Below are 16722 nucleotides of genomic sequence, written 5' to 3' on the forward strand. Positions count from 1 at the left end.
TAGCTAGATTTTTATAACAACTAAGTTAGATTCTTTTTTGTGACACCATCTATTAGATAAGTAAACCATACGTACTAAAAGAGAAATATTAATCATAATTGTATTATTTTATTTCATCTAATCCCATTTTATGGTTTGGTCAACATGTCCGTAGTCTATAATCAAATTATACTGTAGAAAAATGCAATTCTCTGGATTATCCGTATTTTTTGAAAGGAAATCACGGCTAATGTTAAACCAATTAGAAGTTCACATTACAACTAGAGATTCACGTTAATCCTGTAAACTAAGCCCCGTATATATATAATCCAAGGGCTCCACGTTGAAGTATGGAGGAAACTTTTGTTTATTTATATCTATTATTATACATTTCTAAAGAACTAAAGAGATCATGGCCAGACTGATACAGTTACCTTACTTTTTCTTCTAAATTCTTTTAGAGCAGGATAAATTTTTGGCTGACGTGTTTCACAACCATTGGTCGACACAATGAATTTTGTGTCCATATTTTGTTCCCCTTGTTCAATCCTCGGCACATTAAAATAAAACAACTAGTAAAATATGGCTGCTCATGATCGGCTCTCTCTAGAGCCTCTATTTTTTTCTCTTTTTTTTTTTTTTTTAATTTGTATTTCCATCTTCTAGGGATACTGGGAATGAAATGCCACTAACCCCGCATATATAAATATATCTTCTAGGGTTAGGGTTATTACGTATTAGGCACTAACTCCATACCTTATATTTATATATATATATATATATATATAATAGCTATATATATAGCCATCGCCATATATAGCTAACCCTTTTTCCTTTTCTTTTTTTCCTTTTTAAACGAAAGATTCCCCTTTGTAGAATTTGGGTGATCTACAAGGGCAATACAAGCTTAGACAATTAAGGAAATAGAAATCTACTCCAAAATAATTATAATGAAGAAGCGGCAAGTTGTGGTGAGAAGAGACAAGTCCAGTACAAGCACTTCTGTGGTGAGAAGTACGGTGAGGTACGGAGAGTGCCAGAAGAACCACGCCGCCAACATCGGAGGCTACGCTGTCGACGGATGCAGGGAATTCATGGCGAGCGGCGACGAGGGCACGCGAGAGGCACTCACGTGCGCCGCCTGCGGCTGCCACCGGAATTTCCACAGAAGGGAAGAGGAGACTGAGGTCGTTTGTGAGTACTCTCCGCCTAATTATAACTCTTCTCGACGGTAGTACTTTTATAATTTCCTACATATGTGAATAGTGAATCAAAAGGGAACTTCTCTTTTATTGGTTTTTTTTTTTTTTTTTTTTTTTTTTTTTGTTTTTTTTTTTTTTTTTTTTTTTTTTTTTTTTTTTTTTTTTTGGCTTTGTTTGTGTGTGAACAATTTAACTGATTATTGTTTGTTGCGGTTGTGATGGAGTCGTTCTTGTATGATCAGCACAAAACAAAGGGATTCATACTCTCGGAAGAGAAATATCAAATTTGAATATAATATTGTATATTTTTGATTTTGTGATTCTTAACCTTTTTTTTCTAAATTACTTCTCTAGGAGAGTTAGAGAAGTTATTGAACTCGTTCATTTTACCCATTCAAGTTGAGAATTTGAATTATTATAGAGGAAAATGTTATATTTAAATTTTTATGAGAGAAAACACTATAGTAAAAACTTAAATTGTGATTCAAACTAGTAAAACTAATGAGAAATTTTTATATATGTATCAGTTCATATCATCTACGTGAAATTACTCTTTATATTCAGTGAAATTGAGGATGTCAAGTTTGGTCTCACTTGACGATCATCAGAGAGCTTTAACTATTGAGTAAACCAAATTACCGTTAACACTTTGATCAATAATGTTATTTATGAACAAAACTTTGGTATATGAAAATGTAATTGCATATATATAGCTTGTGTAAGAGTAATAGAATGACTCCATTTAGGTTGATCAAGTTTTTTTTAGATGTAAATACTTGTATAATATGTACCAAAGCTTGTAATTCTGTTTGAGTATGGCATTAATCCATTTTTACAAAGTAAGAACTAATTACACACTGCATACATATATATTGTATTTATATTTATATGTATATATATAACATTATCTATGCCTATCAGTTTCACATTAGAGTTAAATTATAATTTATATGAAAACCAAAAATATGGAAGCCAAAATGGGCAACTTACTGTATTCTTGGAATGAAAATAGGTTAAGGTACGTATTTCATGAGTACGAAAAGAACAAAGTATGTTTATCTTCCTTACAATAATGTAGCATTTAGAATATCACATTTTAAAAAGGCCCACACATATCCAATCATGTCATCGGCATATTTTAAAACATCTTGCACGAAACAAAAGGCAACTAAGCTCATTATAAAAACAGAACTGATAAGGTTGTAGAGATGTCCCTCCTCTCCTTTTGGTCGTCAGTGGGTTTGGTTAGAACCTAACAAAAAAAAGGATGAATATAGAAAAGCAGGCTGTGTGTGTGTATTTATGGATAAATTATTTGGCGTTGGATGTATATAGTACTTCTAGATTTCCTTTGAGCCATCTTTACTCCTCAAATACTCTTGATGATCATGATCATCATAAGATCAATGCTCGGATTTGATTTTTTGGCCTTTGTACGTTGTAATCAAAAGGCTCTCATTTTTCAAAGGATGTGGTGAGTTATACACTATTTTGGTGATTGTCCTTGAACATTATTGTTGTTCTTCCTTTTTCTTTTTTAACAATATTTGAGTCGGGATTTAGTATCAAAGTAGGATTTCAATGTCAACTTTCTTGGAACCTTTATACTTCTTTTTCTTATGCTAGTTATCTTCCCTCTCGTCGTTTATTAAAGAAATCCACTATAGTTTGTTCAGTATCATTAAAAAAGAAGCACACACGTGACATATATACCTAAAGAACACCTTTTTTTTCACTTTCGAAGCTTTGAAGTGAACTCAAGAGAAATGTTAGCATCACTTTTTCTGTAACTCACTTTATCACTTTCAGCGTTCACTGTCTCACACATGAACTCCACTAATGTGATATATTATTATTTAATCAGAATATGAGATAGTGGAGTACATGTGTCAGACAATGAATGTAGAAAGTGACAAAAATAATAATACTTGCCGTGATATAATATTATTTATGTTTAGTTATAGAACACAAACGAGAGAAGGTATATTGCTTATCGAAGATACAAGAGTAGCTGAGAACATCCAACTAAGCTCTGATTGCACCAAATATTTGCTATTAATGTTCATTGGAGCATTATTTTGAAGTTCATTTTCAGGATATATTTGAAGATCTCTTTTTTCCCATCTCCTTTTGATGAATTGCAAGGCCAGTACCATGTATATTTACCTCCAAAAGGAGAAAAAAATTCCCTAATTATGTGTATTACTTACAATGACATGCATATATAAATAGAATTGTTTCATAACTGGTCGAGTGTTGTCAAATATTATTACCATAGTCCAAGATTAGCATTTATATTTTGGTGATTATGTACTAGAAAAACTACCTGAATTGTCTTATAACCGTCGTCTAATCTTTTAACGACGGTTATTAACGGTCGTTAAATCCTAAATTTCTACTAGTGATATTTTCAACAACAAAGAAATATATTTTTTTAATACAAAAAACTAAGCAAAGTACAAACATATAGCAGAAACGAAGGTAATTAGTGTTAAGCATTTATTTATTCATTCATTCATTTTTATTTTATTTTAAGCTGTTAAGCATTTATTATTGTGGATGTATAATTGAAAGATATGTACATCTTGGAGACAAAGTCACGAACATATTTTTTTTTAAAAATAATAGAAAAAAAAATATCATTTCTTGGATTTTGTTTTTATGTAAATGTTGAAGAGAAGACGATAAAAAATATCAAAGGAACTTCTTTCAGATGGTAAGTTGAATGATAGATGATGAGTTACGTAATGCTGATTAGATATAATATTGTCTGCCCGTTCAGCATATTTCAGCATAAGAGGCTTAATTTATCTTCCACATATAGGATTGATCAAATTAAAGTGACCAAGTAATTTCTCTTCTCAACTAATTATTTTATTTTTCTTTCTATACATTCCTTGTATCATTACTCCTCTACTATAATATCAAAAAAAAAAAAAAAACGGCTATTTTATAAAAGTGAAAAAAAAAAAAAATTACGTAGACACGTAAGAAAAACGAAACAAAAAAAAAAAACAAAAAAGCTTCACAAGTCAATGATAACTATGAGCGGTAACCTAACACAGTCACTTCCAATATTGGTCATTCCATGTGTCATATTATGCTTGCTTTTCCCGTGATAACAAATTGGATGGTGGATATCCTATCCAGCTACAGTACTTTGTGTAATCATAGACCATATTATATATGAATAAATATAACTTTACGTGGGAAAATATTGGTGGTCCACCAAATGATATCTTTTAAAGATATATATATATATATATATATATATATATTGTAGGAACTGTCGAATGAAAAGACAATATGCATATGGCCTTTACTTCGAGAAAGTAATAGAGATTAGAGACATATGATAAGATATATAGTTGAAGTCAGGTGCAAACAAGTAAAGACTCAATACAGCTGGGCACATGACCTCCTAAGTACCCCAAGTTAGTTATGTATATATATATATATATATAGACACACACACACATACACACACACATATGTATATGAAAAATATTCATAGCGTAGTACGTATATATACATGAGCTAGTATTTTAGAAGACCAAGTTCGCATGTTAGCATGATATATGTGCAACATTATTGGGGTCATACAAGAGTCTATACCATAAATATATGAAGTTCTGTATATATTCAGTCGAATGGCCGTCTTGTCCTGTTTTGTTTTTTCTTTCTTTTTTTTTTTTTAATGAATGAATGGTGGTTAATTTTGAATGATCTTGTCCTTGTTAATTTTCGACTCTTCCACTCTAATTACAAAATTATTGCATGCACATATTGGCGGGGAAAAATTAATACAAGTTTACTTTAGGAGTCAGAAATTGTAAACCACCAAAAAGGAGCGTGAAGCAAGCTTTTCATCAGCACGATTATAATTAACTTCTTCGAAAATATGCTAACCACAAAACATAACGGAACTCAGATAAGACGTGGTCCCACTCCAGCGAGATTTTAACGTTCATGTGATTAACGTACTATGAGAGAGCATACAAAACATAGGTCAAAAACACACTCAAACCATAAGAAATTGATTTAATTGAATTGGTAATTAGCAAATTCATTAGCTTTGACAGCACCTATTAATTAAGCTTCAAAGACATTTAAAATGCCCAGAAGACTAACAAAACAACCTTTGTAAAAGCCACAATAAGTCCTGAATATATAACACCAATAGCTGGTCGGGTTAGGGGAATTCAGCCTAGGATTCAATATAACTCTAGAAGCTTTTCTAATTTTGTTTGGAACGCTCAATATTTTATAGATTTTTAGGGTGCGTTTGGTTCATGGATTAGAACCATGTGATTAGAACAATTTTTGATTTACGTGTATTTTTTGTGAGAAAAAATACTGTAGCGAATCACGAACCATGATTCGAATCAGGGAACGAATCCATCTACCAAACATCACCTTGTCCAAAACAGAATTATTCATCACTCATGTGTCAATAGAATTCGCTTCCTGCATGCAGTGCCAAAATGAAATTTTGGCCTTCAAAGATAATTGTGTTTCTGAACTGCCAAATTAAATACAAAATGGAGAAGAATCCAACAACCCATAAACTGTAAACTTGTTTGCTCGTATTCTTTTTGAAGGCCGAATTAAGAAAACTTTGAACAGGACTGAAAAAAAGATATCAAAATTTTACAAAAACTACATATGAAATTATTAAGTATAATAATTAAAAAAAAATTTGATACAAAGAATTATTTTTCCGACCATTTCATTATAAAAAAGGGATATTTTCAAGAGTGTTATCAAAAAGATAACACCATTTTATTTCTGCCATCAATTATATTCTACGAGATATGAACGGGCAACTTAATGCCAAACCCCCACTTGAATTTTTTATTTTTAAAAATCCTATATATCTAAATGTGTATTTTATTATATTCACAGACACATAAACCCTACTAAAAATTTAAGTATTAACCTTATAGCCCCATTCAATTTTTGTTTTAGTTATTAGCCCCACTACCATAAATTTTTGGCCCCATCACTGCTACTAGAATATATATATATATATATATATATATATAAAGTTTGGTTGTCATGTTTATTGGCTGGAAATCAAAGATCTTGATTGCTAAAAATCAAGAGTAAACTTTCTGAAGCATTATGGCTGGTTCTTCTAAGGAAAGAACCATGGAAAATATTGAGAATGATTGTCTTCTTACTGTCATTGGGGCTGGTGACCTGATTTGTGGTGTTAATGGAGGAGATATTACCATGATTGGATGTGCTTATCGTGGATGATTGAGGGATGTGATTCTGTGATGGTATATACAGTGGCATGAGGGTTTTGATGCGGTAAAGAACGTGAGATGAAGAATATGTGCTGAATACAGAAAACTGGAGATTGTTCATGTGAAAATGAGATTGTAATGTTAAGTGTCGCTTGATGTGTTGCGACGAATTGTTAGAACACTTTCGAGTTAGCTCTTCGAGAGAAGATTTCTTTGGTTTTGGGAGGAAACCGTCAAGTCGAGTGGTGCTCGCTGATCAAGCTTTCTAAGGAGATTCTAGGCAACGGTGACATCGTCAAGGAGGGAGTCGTTGAGTGTGTAAGACCGTTCAGTCCTTTGTAATCTTTTGAACTTAGTGGATTAATCATTGTCTGGGCGTGGCCCCGCAGAGTAGGTGTGCGCACCGAACTGTGATACCATTTTCTGGTGTCCTTTACGATTCTGCATTAGTTTCATGCTTTACTATTTTGCTGGTTTAATTTTAGATTCTCTGTCATAAAAAGTGTTACAGTAAAGTGTTATAACACTCTCTGTTACACCAACTGAAAAACAGACCTAACAATTGGTATCAGAGAGGTTCACTAACTATTTGCTTAGTGAGATTTTGGGAACTGGTCTGTTACAGCAGGTATGGATTTTTTGAGAGAAGGTGGCTCAGTTTTGCGACCTCCCCTCCTAGACGATTCCAACAATTCGTATTGGAAAGCGCGTATGAAGGCGTTCATCAAAGCTATTGATGAAAAGGCATGGAGAGCTATCTTGGCTGGTTGGGAACATCCAGTTACAAATGATTCTGAAGGGAAGGAGATATTGAAGCCTGAAATTACTTGGTCAACCGAAGAGGACAAGTTGACGAATAACAACTCTAAAGCGCTGAATGCTTTCTTCAACAGGGTATATACGAATCAATTCAAGCTCATTTCAACGTGTGAAACAGCCAACGATGCATGGGAGACATTGCAAACAACACATGAAGGTACGGCTGTCGTGAGACTCTCTAAACTTTAAATTCTTACTACAAGGTTTGAGAATCTTCGAATGCAAGAAGATGAAACAATTTATGAGTTTAATTCAAAATTGTGTGATATTGATAATGAGGCATTTGCCCTTGGAGAGAAAATATCTGAGGAGAAGCTTGTGAGGAAGGCCTTGAGGTCTCTTCCATGGAGGTTTGCTTATAAGGTGATAGCTATCGATGAAGCCAAGGATGTCCAAACAATGAAACTTGATGAGCTAATGGGTTCTTTGAGCACTTTTAAGATGAATCTGGATGAAAACGGGGAATGAAAGAAGGAGAAAAGCATTGCCTTTCAAGCCAAAGTTGATTCTAATGATGAAGAAGATTTGGCCAAGTTCGTAACAAGGTTGTCAAAGAAATTCAACAAGGTGATGAAGAAGGTCAATAGGAAGAATGAGAATTCAAGAAATGGCAACTCCAGCAATTTTCAAAAGAGTAAATCTGCAGCAAATAGCACAGAATTGAAGACAAAGAATAGAGGTATTCAATGCCGAGAGTGCGGCGGATATGGACATATTCAATCCGAATGTGCCAATACCCTCAAGAAGAAGAAGAAGTCGTTTAATGCAACATGGAGTGATGAAGACTCTGAAGGCAATCAGGAGGATGAAGACCATGTAAGTAACAATGTTGCTTTCAATGTTTATACTGATCAAAGTGTTTTTGCAGACAGTGTTACAAAAGGTGTCGCAGACAGTGTTGCAACACTGCCTGTAACAGATTCCGTGAACAGTGAAAACAAAGGAGATTTTTTAGATTCTGAGAGTAACAGTGATAGTGAGGAGTTGACTATTGATGCCATACAAGAATCCTATAAGACCATGTTTAGCAAATGGGTTAAAGTGTGTGAAATAAATAAGTCTCTACGAGAGCGCGTCGATGATCTTGTCAAAGAGAATGATGTGATGAAGAGAGCTGCTGATAATTATGAATTGCTTGCTGTAGAGAGAGAAAAGAAATTGAAGGAAACAAGGGCTGAACTGGAGAGCACTTAGAAAAATTTGAAGATGATGAATTCTAGCACCACCAAACTTGATCATATTCTCTCTATGGGAAAAGCTAGTTGTAATTGTCATGGACTTGGCTACGATGGTGAATGTTCAACATCCAAGAGAGTGTTTGTGAAGGAGACACCCACTCCTGAACCTCAGACTACCCTCAGTAAGAAGGTTATTATCTCACCCCCTCGACATAAAAGATTTGTCCCCATATGTCATTATTACGGTTTAACTGGCCATATAAGACCAAGATGCTACAAGTATTTGAATGCTTTGAAGAGAGGTATGCTTCCTAATCCACCAAATTCCGCAAGAAGGACACCTAAAATGAAGGTTGATGTGCAAAATAAATTTTCTAGACGTGTGTGGGTAAGAAAATCTTATTTAAGGTTTCATGAGCCTTATAATTCTTGTAAAGCATGTACTTCTAACTCTGAGTATTGTGGTAATTGTCACTCCAAGCTTTTGATAGATGATAAAAGCAATATGCATGGAAGAATATTATATTCAGGGGGAGTAAGACTCGTACAGGACTCAGGGGGAGCGTTTTGCAGAGATCAATAACCCTAAAAGATGATCTGCAGAAAAGTGTTATATCAGGTGTTGCAACACTTTCTGTGACAATAACTTCTAAAAGGTTTTTCTATTAGTATTATTTTTAACTTTGCCTGTATTTTATCAAAAAGGGGGAGAACTCTTAGTAATGTTAGTTGGATTTTATCTTTTATCTTGTAATATGTTCTTTTTGTTAGTAATGTTAGTTTTGCCAAAAATAGCCAAAGGGGGAGTTGTTAGTGCATTTTTTGTGCTGGCTTATTTTTGGCAAATTAATTGTAAGATTGGTTGGCATTGTAAATTGGTAGTCCTCTTAAGGAAAGTTTGGTTGTCATGTTTATTGGCTGCAAATCAAAGATCTTGATTGCTGAAAATCAAGTGTGGACTTTCTGGAGCATTATGGCCGGTTCTTCTAAGGAAAGAATCGTGAAAAATATTGAGAATGATTGTCTTCTTACTGTCATTGGGGCTAGTGACCTGATTTGTGGTGTTAATGGAGGAGATATTAGGATGTGCTTATCGTGGATGCTTGAGGGGTGTGATTCTGTGATGGTATATACAGTGGCATGAGGGTTTTGATTCGGTGAAGAATGTGAGATGAAGAATATGTGCTGAATACAGAAAACTGGCGATTGTTCATGTGAAAATGAGATTGTAATGTTAAGTGTCGCTTGATGTGTTGCGACGAATTGTTAGAACACTTTCGAGTTGGTTCTTCGGGAGAAGATTTCTTTAGTTTCGGGAGGAAACCGTCAAGTCAAGTGGTGCTCGGTGATCAAGCTTTCTAAGGAGATTCTAGGCAACGGCGACATCGTCAAGGAGGGAGTCGTTGAGTGTGTAAGACCGTTCGGTCCTTTGTAATCTTTTGAACTTAGTGGATTGATCATTGTCTGGGCGTGACCCCGCAAAGTAGGTGTGCGCACCGAACTGCGATGCCATTTTATGGTGTCCTTTACGTTTCTGCATTAGTTTCCTGCTTTACTGTTTTGCTGGTTTAATTTTAGATTCTCTGTCACAAAAAGTGTTACAGTAAAGTGTTATAACACTCTCTGTGACATTGACCGAAAAACGGATCTAACCATATATATATATATATATATATATACATACACACACACACACTAGTTCAACATAAAATTAGAGTTGAACTTATAAAACTTGCATCGCATTTGCATCTCCGGGCATTAATTAGCTTCTTGTGTTCAATCTTTCTTCTTTGCTGCCATATATAAGACCTCCCCTTTGGCAGTGGAGGAGTAGAATCAACACAATTTGTACTCGTAGAAGAAGTGAGACGACGGCGGGGATTAATGGAATTGAATGCGAGAGTGGGCCCTGATTACTCCACATTGAATATTTCCAAACCGAAAGAAAGTTGAGCCGTCTCTGTAAGCCTATCCGGTTGGTGTGCTTTCATTCCACCAGGTCAGAGGTTCAAGGGTTTCAAAAATAACCTCTTTTTTTTTCTTTTCTGTAAATGAATGCTTTTTGAATCGAAAAAAATGATACCGCGCGCCAACAGTTGCAACAAATAGAGTAACAAGCGAAGAAAGAAAAAACTCGTAAGAAAAATTTCTTACAATATAGTTAGCTTTATAAAGTTGTCACTTCTTGGCATTAAATCGTGGCCAAGGATTTGGTAACTAGTGAAGAGATTCAAAATATAGGGTCTGGATTAAACCCCCTTATAAAAGGTTTTTTTTCAAAAAAACAAAAACAAAAAAAAAAACAAAAAACACTGATGTGAATCACGTGACGACGCAATGTGAATTGTAACGTGACACATTTTAATTACCACCTTTTATTTGTTCAAAAAACCATACCCACAGCTGTCAGCTGTCTCTACTTGGTTTTTGGAGGTTCTTGGTGAGAGATGTGGGGCAGTCTTGTTGGGTATCCGACTCGTACTAAAGCATGCACATATGCATATATATGAAATATACATATATATATATATATATGTATATATATGCATGCATGTGTATATGTATGCACATATGCATATCTGCAGTTATTTTTATCGATAGTATTAGTTTTTTACTGTTAAATTTTTTTAAAATCATGTTAGATTAAAAAAGTATGTAAAACGGATAATTTTAACAGTGAATTAACGGGTGAGAAAATAAAAAATTATTGGGAATTTATTTTTTCTAATTTAAAAAAAAAAAAACTTCTTATCATAATTAAAATAAAAAATAAAAATAAAAAACAGAGAGACAGACAACCAAAAGCTAGCAGGAGAGCATTGGACTAGGCAAACAAGCAAGTGGAAGTGATCATGTGATGATGAAAATGTCGTCTATATTTCATTGGTAGGGTTGGTCATCTTCTTGGGTCAAGTGAAGTGGGGGCCATGAAATGGGCCGTATTAGTTGTATGGCAAAGCCCATAATCTCGTTTTTCAAGGCCTAGTTTGATGGACGTAAAAGGCTAGGACTAGCATAGACTTGTAAGTATCATTTTGAGATTGCCAATGAGCTTCTTTTTAAGGATTTTTGGTTGGACTAGAAGGAATTGAAAGTGGAGGAGAGAGGTACGGATTGGGAAATAGAGGGTGTGTATGGAATTCATTATAAAATAATTTTATTTTTATATAAAAATAAAAATGAAAATGTTTTTAATTTTAGACACAAATTATTTTTAAAAATGTGTTTAGTAATTTTATTAAAAGATTATTTTCAGTATAAAAAAATCTATTAATATCTCTCTCTGCTCGAGAGAGTAAAAAATGCAAATAAAAAATGAAAAACGACTAAAAGTCATTTTTTATTTCTCTTCTATTTTACACTAAATTAAAAAATTATTTTTATTTCCGTTTTTATCTTTAATTGTGTCAAATGTCATTTTTCTCTGGTTTTTATTTTTTTTTCTCAAAAAACGTGAAAAACAAAAACTACTCCAAACACAGCCAGAGTTTTCTTTCTTGTTTTTTTAAAGGACTCATTCGTTTTGCAGATTTGAATTAAAAATTTAAGTTTAAAAATAAATTTATGTGAGAAAAAATAATAAAATAAAAATGTTGAATTTAAATTTTGGCAAGAGAAAAAAATATAATAAAAAAGTTAAATTTAAACTTTTATAAGAAAAAAATTGTAAAAAAAAATTAGTTGTGATTCAAATTATGAAACAAATGGAAACTTTATAAACCAAACAAAAGAAGAATAACGATTGAGCCGCAAATAAAAAGAATCGACTATAGACGATCAAAGATTGAATAATATATATATATATATATATATTTACATATATATTTAATTAGAAACTTTGAACCACTCATCTAAGTTACAGTCATTACCACCTATAGATTGTAGTAATAAGAATATTTTTCTTTCTTCTCCATGCAGCCAGGGTTCGACCCTCACAGCTCCACTTTAGACTCTTGTCTGGCCAACGATGATTCAGGGTTTCTCAATAGGAGCACATGTCTCCACTAGCCTTTCTGCAAAAGAGAGGGGGGGGTGGAAACAGTTACACAAGTCATTAATCTTTGTCTATTTTGAAAAAGTTATGAGCTACCTCTTTTCAACTCCAAGGAAAGCCATGCAAACTTGCAAGGCATATACACAAACCAGCAAACTGCAAGAAAGTCTCAACAAAATAGAGCTTTGCATACAGCTTGTTTAGAGCATTCGTATAATAATCCAGTTAATTCCCATATAATTTTGTCTCACTCTATTAAGAGAGCTGGATCCACTGTCACACATATGGCCAAAGTCTCTCTCGTAGAAAGTGTTGAGATTGCCACTTTTTCACTCAAAAATGTCCAAGGAGACTTTTTATCACTAAGAAACTGCATATTGAAAAATAACCCTACCTTTTTTAGAACACAACGAAATTAGGTTTTAAGATTTTTCATATGTTCTTTGTCGAACTCATGACGTTATATATTACCATTTATATAATTGAAAACATACAGAATGACAAAATAATTTTACGGATATTGATCAAAATTCCAACCAACTGATTTTTCTTCCTACTCTCTTTATCTTTTTGAGTTAAACTGATTTGTTTGCACTTTTGTAAATTTGAAAATAACGATGTTGAATCTTTTCTAGAATCACAATCTTAACTCTTATAATAGAAGATTTTTGGTCTTGATTTCTCTACGATCTACAATATTCACATGAAACCAAAGAGCAATCCCAAAGAAGTTTCTCAAACTCTCAAAGTGTATTATTTACAAAATTTCGAAATTATTTTCCTTACAAAATGTCCCTAGCAAAAACAATTTGCCCAAGTACTACAAGAGAGAAAAATGAGTTTTTTTTTTTTTTTTTTTCTTGTAAGACTCGCACCAATTTAATGGAATGGCGGGAGTACTTCCAGCCAATCTTTCCCCCCATAATCATATGACTTACGTCATGAAAAAATTCAAACGATGATTTTTCTTACGAAATTTATGAAAGTGCCTCAATAATAATCACTATTACTTATATGCAAATTACTGTGCCTATAATATAGTTTTACAAGGAAAACTTTTTTTTTTTGGTAATCTTTTAATAAATATATCAATAAACCTTAATCTTTGTATTCGAAAAATCACAAGTTACTTTTCTAGTCATGATTTGCATGAAACCCGGGTAGTACTCATGAAGATTTGATCAAAGAGGACACATATTGGAGGCACTCCATTGGGCCTACTACCAAATGCACATGCCAACTATTTCACCAGGAGAAAGAGGAAAATAGGCCAAGACTTGATATGAATTAAAATTAATAAGTCAATAGTTTACATAAGTTAATAAATAGACCAAATTACTGTTTTTGTTCATAACTTGTCTGATTATGAACCATAACTTAACAAGTTATTGTTCATAATTTACGGTTTTTGTCCATAACTTGTCTGACTATGAACCATGACTTGACAAGTTTGTCTATAACTTATCTGGTTATGAACCATAACTTAACAAGTTATGGCATATTAATTTCTATAACTAAAAGTTGGCCTATATACTTTCTTAAGCTTTTCATATTGGCATATTTCCTACTATTTCCCCCTATTTCACTTAGAAATATAAAACCAATCACGTGAGCTAACGACCAACCTCGATGATATACGTACCTTGTTGTTTAGAGCATCATAGTACTATATCTATATAGATGAGGGTTCTCTTATCGGGAGTGTGTTTCTGACCGTTAAATCTAATCAAAATCACATTAAATAAGAATAGACAATTTCTGATTAAGATCTATAATTAAAAATAAGAATTACTAATAGTTGTTTTTTTTTTTCAAGATTTATCGTAAAACCTCCTATCATATAAAGCTGGTTATATTTAGGGCATAGATAATCTTTTGTCATAGCGAGCTCACTTCTTCTATTATGTAATTCTTGCTTGATATAGATGGCCTTTTCTAGAGAAGTATTAAGGAAATCAAATAATGTTGAAGTACAACTCAAAACCAACTCTCCTTCTAAATCATATGTTACATGAAACATATACAATCAAAGGGCCCGCCTGCTAATAGCTTACGGTATAAACATGGGAGAAAGAGAAAAATATGTCAAGATTTGAGATGAATTAAATTCAAATTCAAATTCTCGGAGATTTTAATTTCAAATTCTTGTGCACTCTAATTTTTCACTTTTTACGAGCTATACGTGTTAACTGAGTTTAATTTACTATGTTTCTGATGGAGTTATAAGACGGTATTACCTAGTTATATATATAACATGTGATGAGTAAAAAAACACGTACAAGATAGACAAGAAGGGATGGGTTACAGCGAAGACTTTGGAACTGAGCTTGGTGCTCTTTTTTTTAAGCACATGTTGAGGGCATAGAAGGCACATGGCAATGCCCAAAGTCCTCAATCAATTATCACATTCCATTATTTTGCTTTCCCATTAATTTGTCCATATTCCCTACTGCTCCATAAATTTTCTTTGCTTAGTCCTCAAAGGATTTTGTCACATCCCTTGGACTTCATGCTCCAACTGTGTGGCACTTGTTTTGAAGCATTTATATATGTGAGTTTTGTTTTTGTGCACTCTTTTTTTTTTTATAGTAAAGTTTTCGTGTGTTTGTGGAACTTCCTATAAGTATTATATTTTGTCTTTTGAGATTTTACTGGGTCCGGTCTCACGCTCGTAGTACACGTTTTTAATCTTTAAATCTAATTAAATCACATTAAAATGAAAAAAAAAATAGTGAAATAGCCAATTTATGATATAAATTCGACGACTGAAGATCAGAAACCTACTAATCTTTTGAAGTCCTACTATATAAATCTTGTATTTTTTTTTTTTTTTTTGGATGAGGGGGTTTTTTTTCCCTTTTGGTTTTTTTTTTTTTTTTTTTTTTTTTTAAATTTGCCCTTTTGGTTTTTGGAATTGAAAGATTGAAAAGTTTGATGTCACATGCCAACCTTTTTCTGTTTATTTGGGCCCTACAAGCTACAACTACCCATGTTACTAGCAGCACTTGTATAGTTCGTGGTATCTTTGGTAAAATACTGGTGAGCCCATTCAATTTTGTTATTTTTGTGAACATAGATTTGTTGTACGTGGTTTCTATCAAGGGTCTGTTTTGTCACTATTTATTATTCAATTTAACATTTGTATGTACACTTACAAATCCAATCATCTATTAACATCAAACGATCTAGTCATATATAGAATATGATTGAATCAGTTGCATTAATCGATTTGAAAGAAAAAAAAAGATTTAGAACTTGTTTTGATTTGAGATAACAGAATATCAAGTTTGATTTTTTTAGGGGGTAATTTTGTTTAGTTAAGTTGATTAGCTAAAAAATATATATATTTGTTTTGTTAAGGCGTCTAATAAATAGGTAACATAATGTTTTGTGTTCATTTTTTTTTTTTTTTTTCATAAATAAAGAACATATTTGAACCAAAAAAAAAAGTATATGTAAATACCGTATTATAAATTAGTATATAATTTCAATTAATGAGCTCGGTTTTTATTGGATGTTCCAATTCTTTATCCACCAGATTGTCTAATTTACTTGGATTCCATCCAATAGTATCTTATCTGATTTGTGTCAGTTGAATTTAATTAGAGCACGCTTATTATTCTTTATGAGATTAAAATTCCACTATTTATATAAAGTGGGTCTCATTAAATGGATAAATTAACTGATACATATTGAACTTATCGTCATTTGTATGTTACATTCTAAGCTTTTGATATGGACATTTAGGACCTTAAATTTTATAATCATTGACAATACAATCTAATTAATAATGAAGAGTTTTGGGTGTACTTGTGTAAAAATCTTATACAATTTTTGTCCCATATTTTTAAAATCAAAATATTATTTATCAAAATTAAATGCTCTGAGACCATATTACCAAAGCTAACAAGTTCTAAGAACACTAATGCAATGTTAACACCATAAGTTATATAAAAGGACATTTTGGGAAAATGATCTCAACATGGATCATGGCCCCCTACTTTTTCCTGAAACTAGTACATGGTAAATAGACTACTCAGGCCTCGTTCATTTTGCAAATTTAAGTTTTCAATTCGAGTTGAGATGTGACATTTTCTGAGAATTTTTTACTGTAGCAGAAAAAGTTAGATGTGACATTTTCTGAGAGTTTTTTACTGTAAAAATCTAAAACTGAAAACTCGAATCGGTGAAATAAACGATACCTCAATGATTCCATGTTGTCCACAGCACATACTCTAAGAAACATATATTTATAGCTGACATTGTCTTTGCACTCTTGAATCAAGCCCCAAGCTACA

At 32.7% G+C, this 16722-nt stretch overlaps 1 protein-coding gene across 1 annotated transcript; it reads left to right on the forward strand.

Moving 5' to 3' along the window:
* Window positions 1-826: 826 nt before the first annotated feature.
* On the forward strand, window positions 827-1274 carry LOC21399022 (mini zinc finger protein 3). Its single transcript, XM_010093215.2, has one exon. It carries the CDS (start codon window positions 930-932, stop codon window positions 1212-1214), a length of 285 nt encoding a protein of 94 aa, XP_010091517.1. The 5' UTR covers window positions 827-929; the 3' UTR covers window positions 1215-1274.
* Window positions 1275-16722: the final 15448 nt, after the last annotated feature.

This window comes from Morus notabilis, unplaced genomic scaffold (assembly GCF_000414095.1).
Source record: "Morus notabilis unplaced genomic scaffold, ASM41409v2 Scaffold226, whole genome shotgun sequence".
NCBI classification, from domain to species: domain Eukaryota; kingdom Viridiplantae; phylum Streptophyta; class Magnoliopsida; order Rosales; family Moraceae; genus Morus; species Morus notabilis.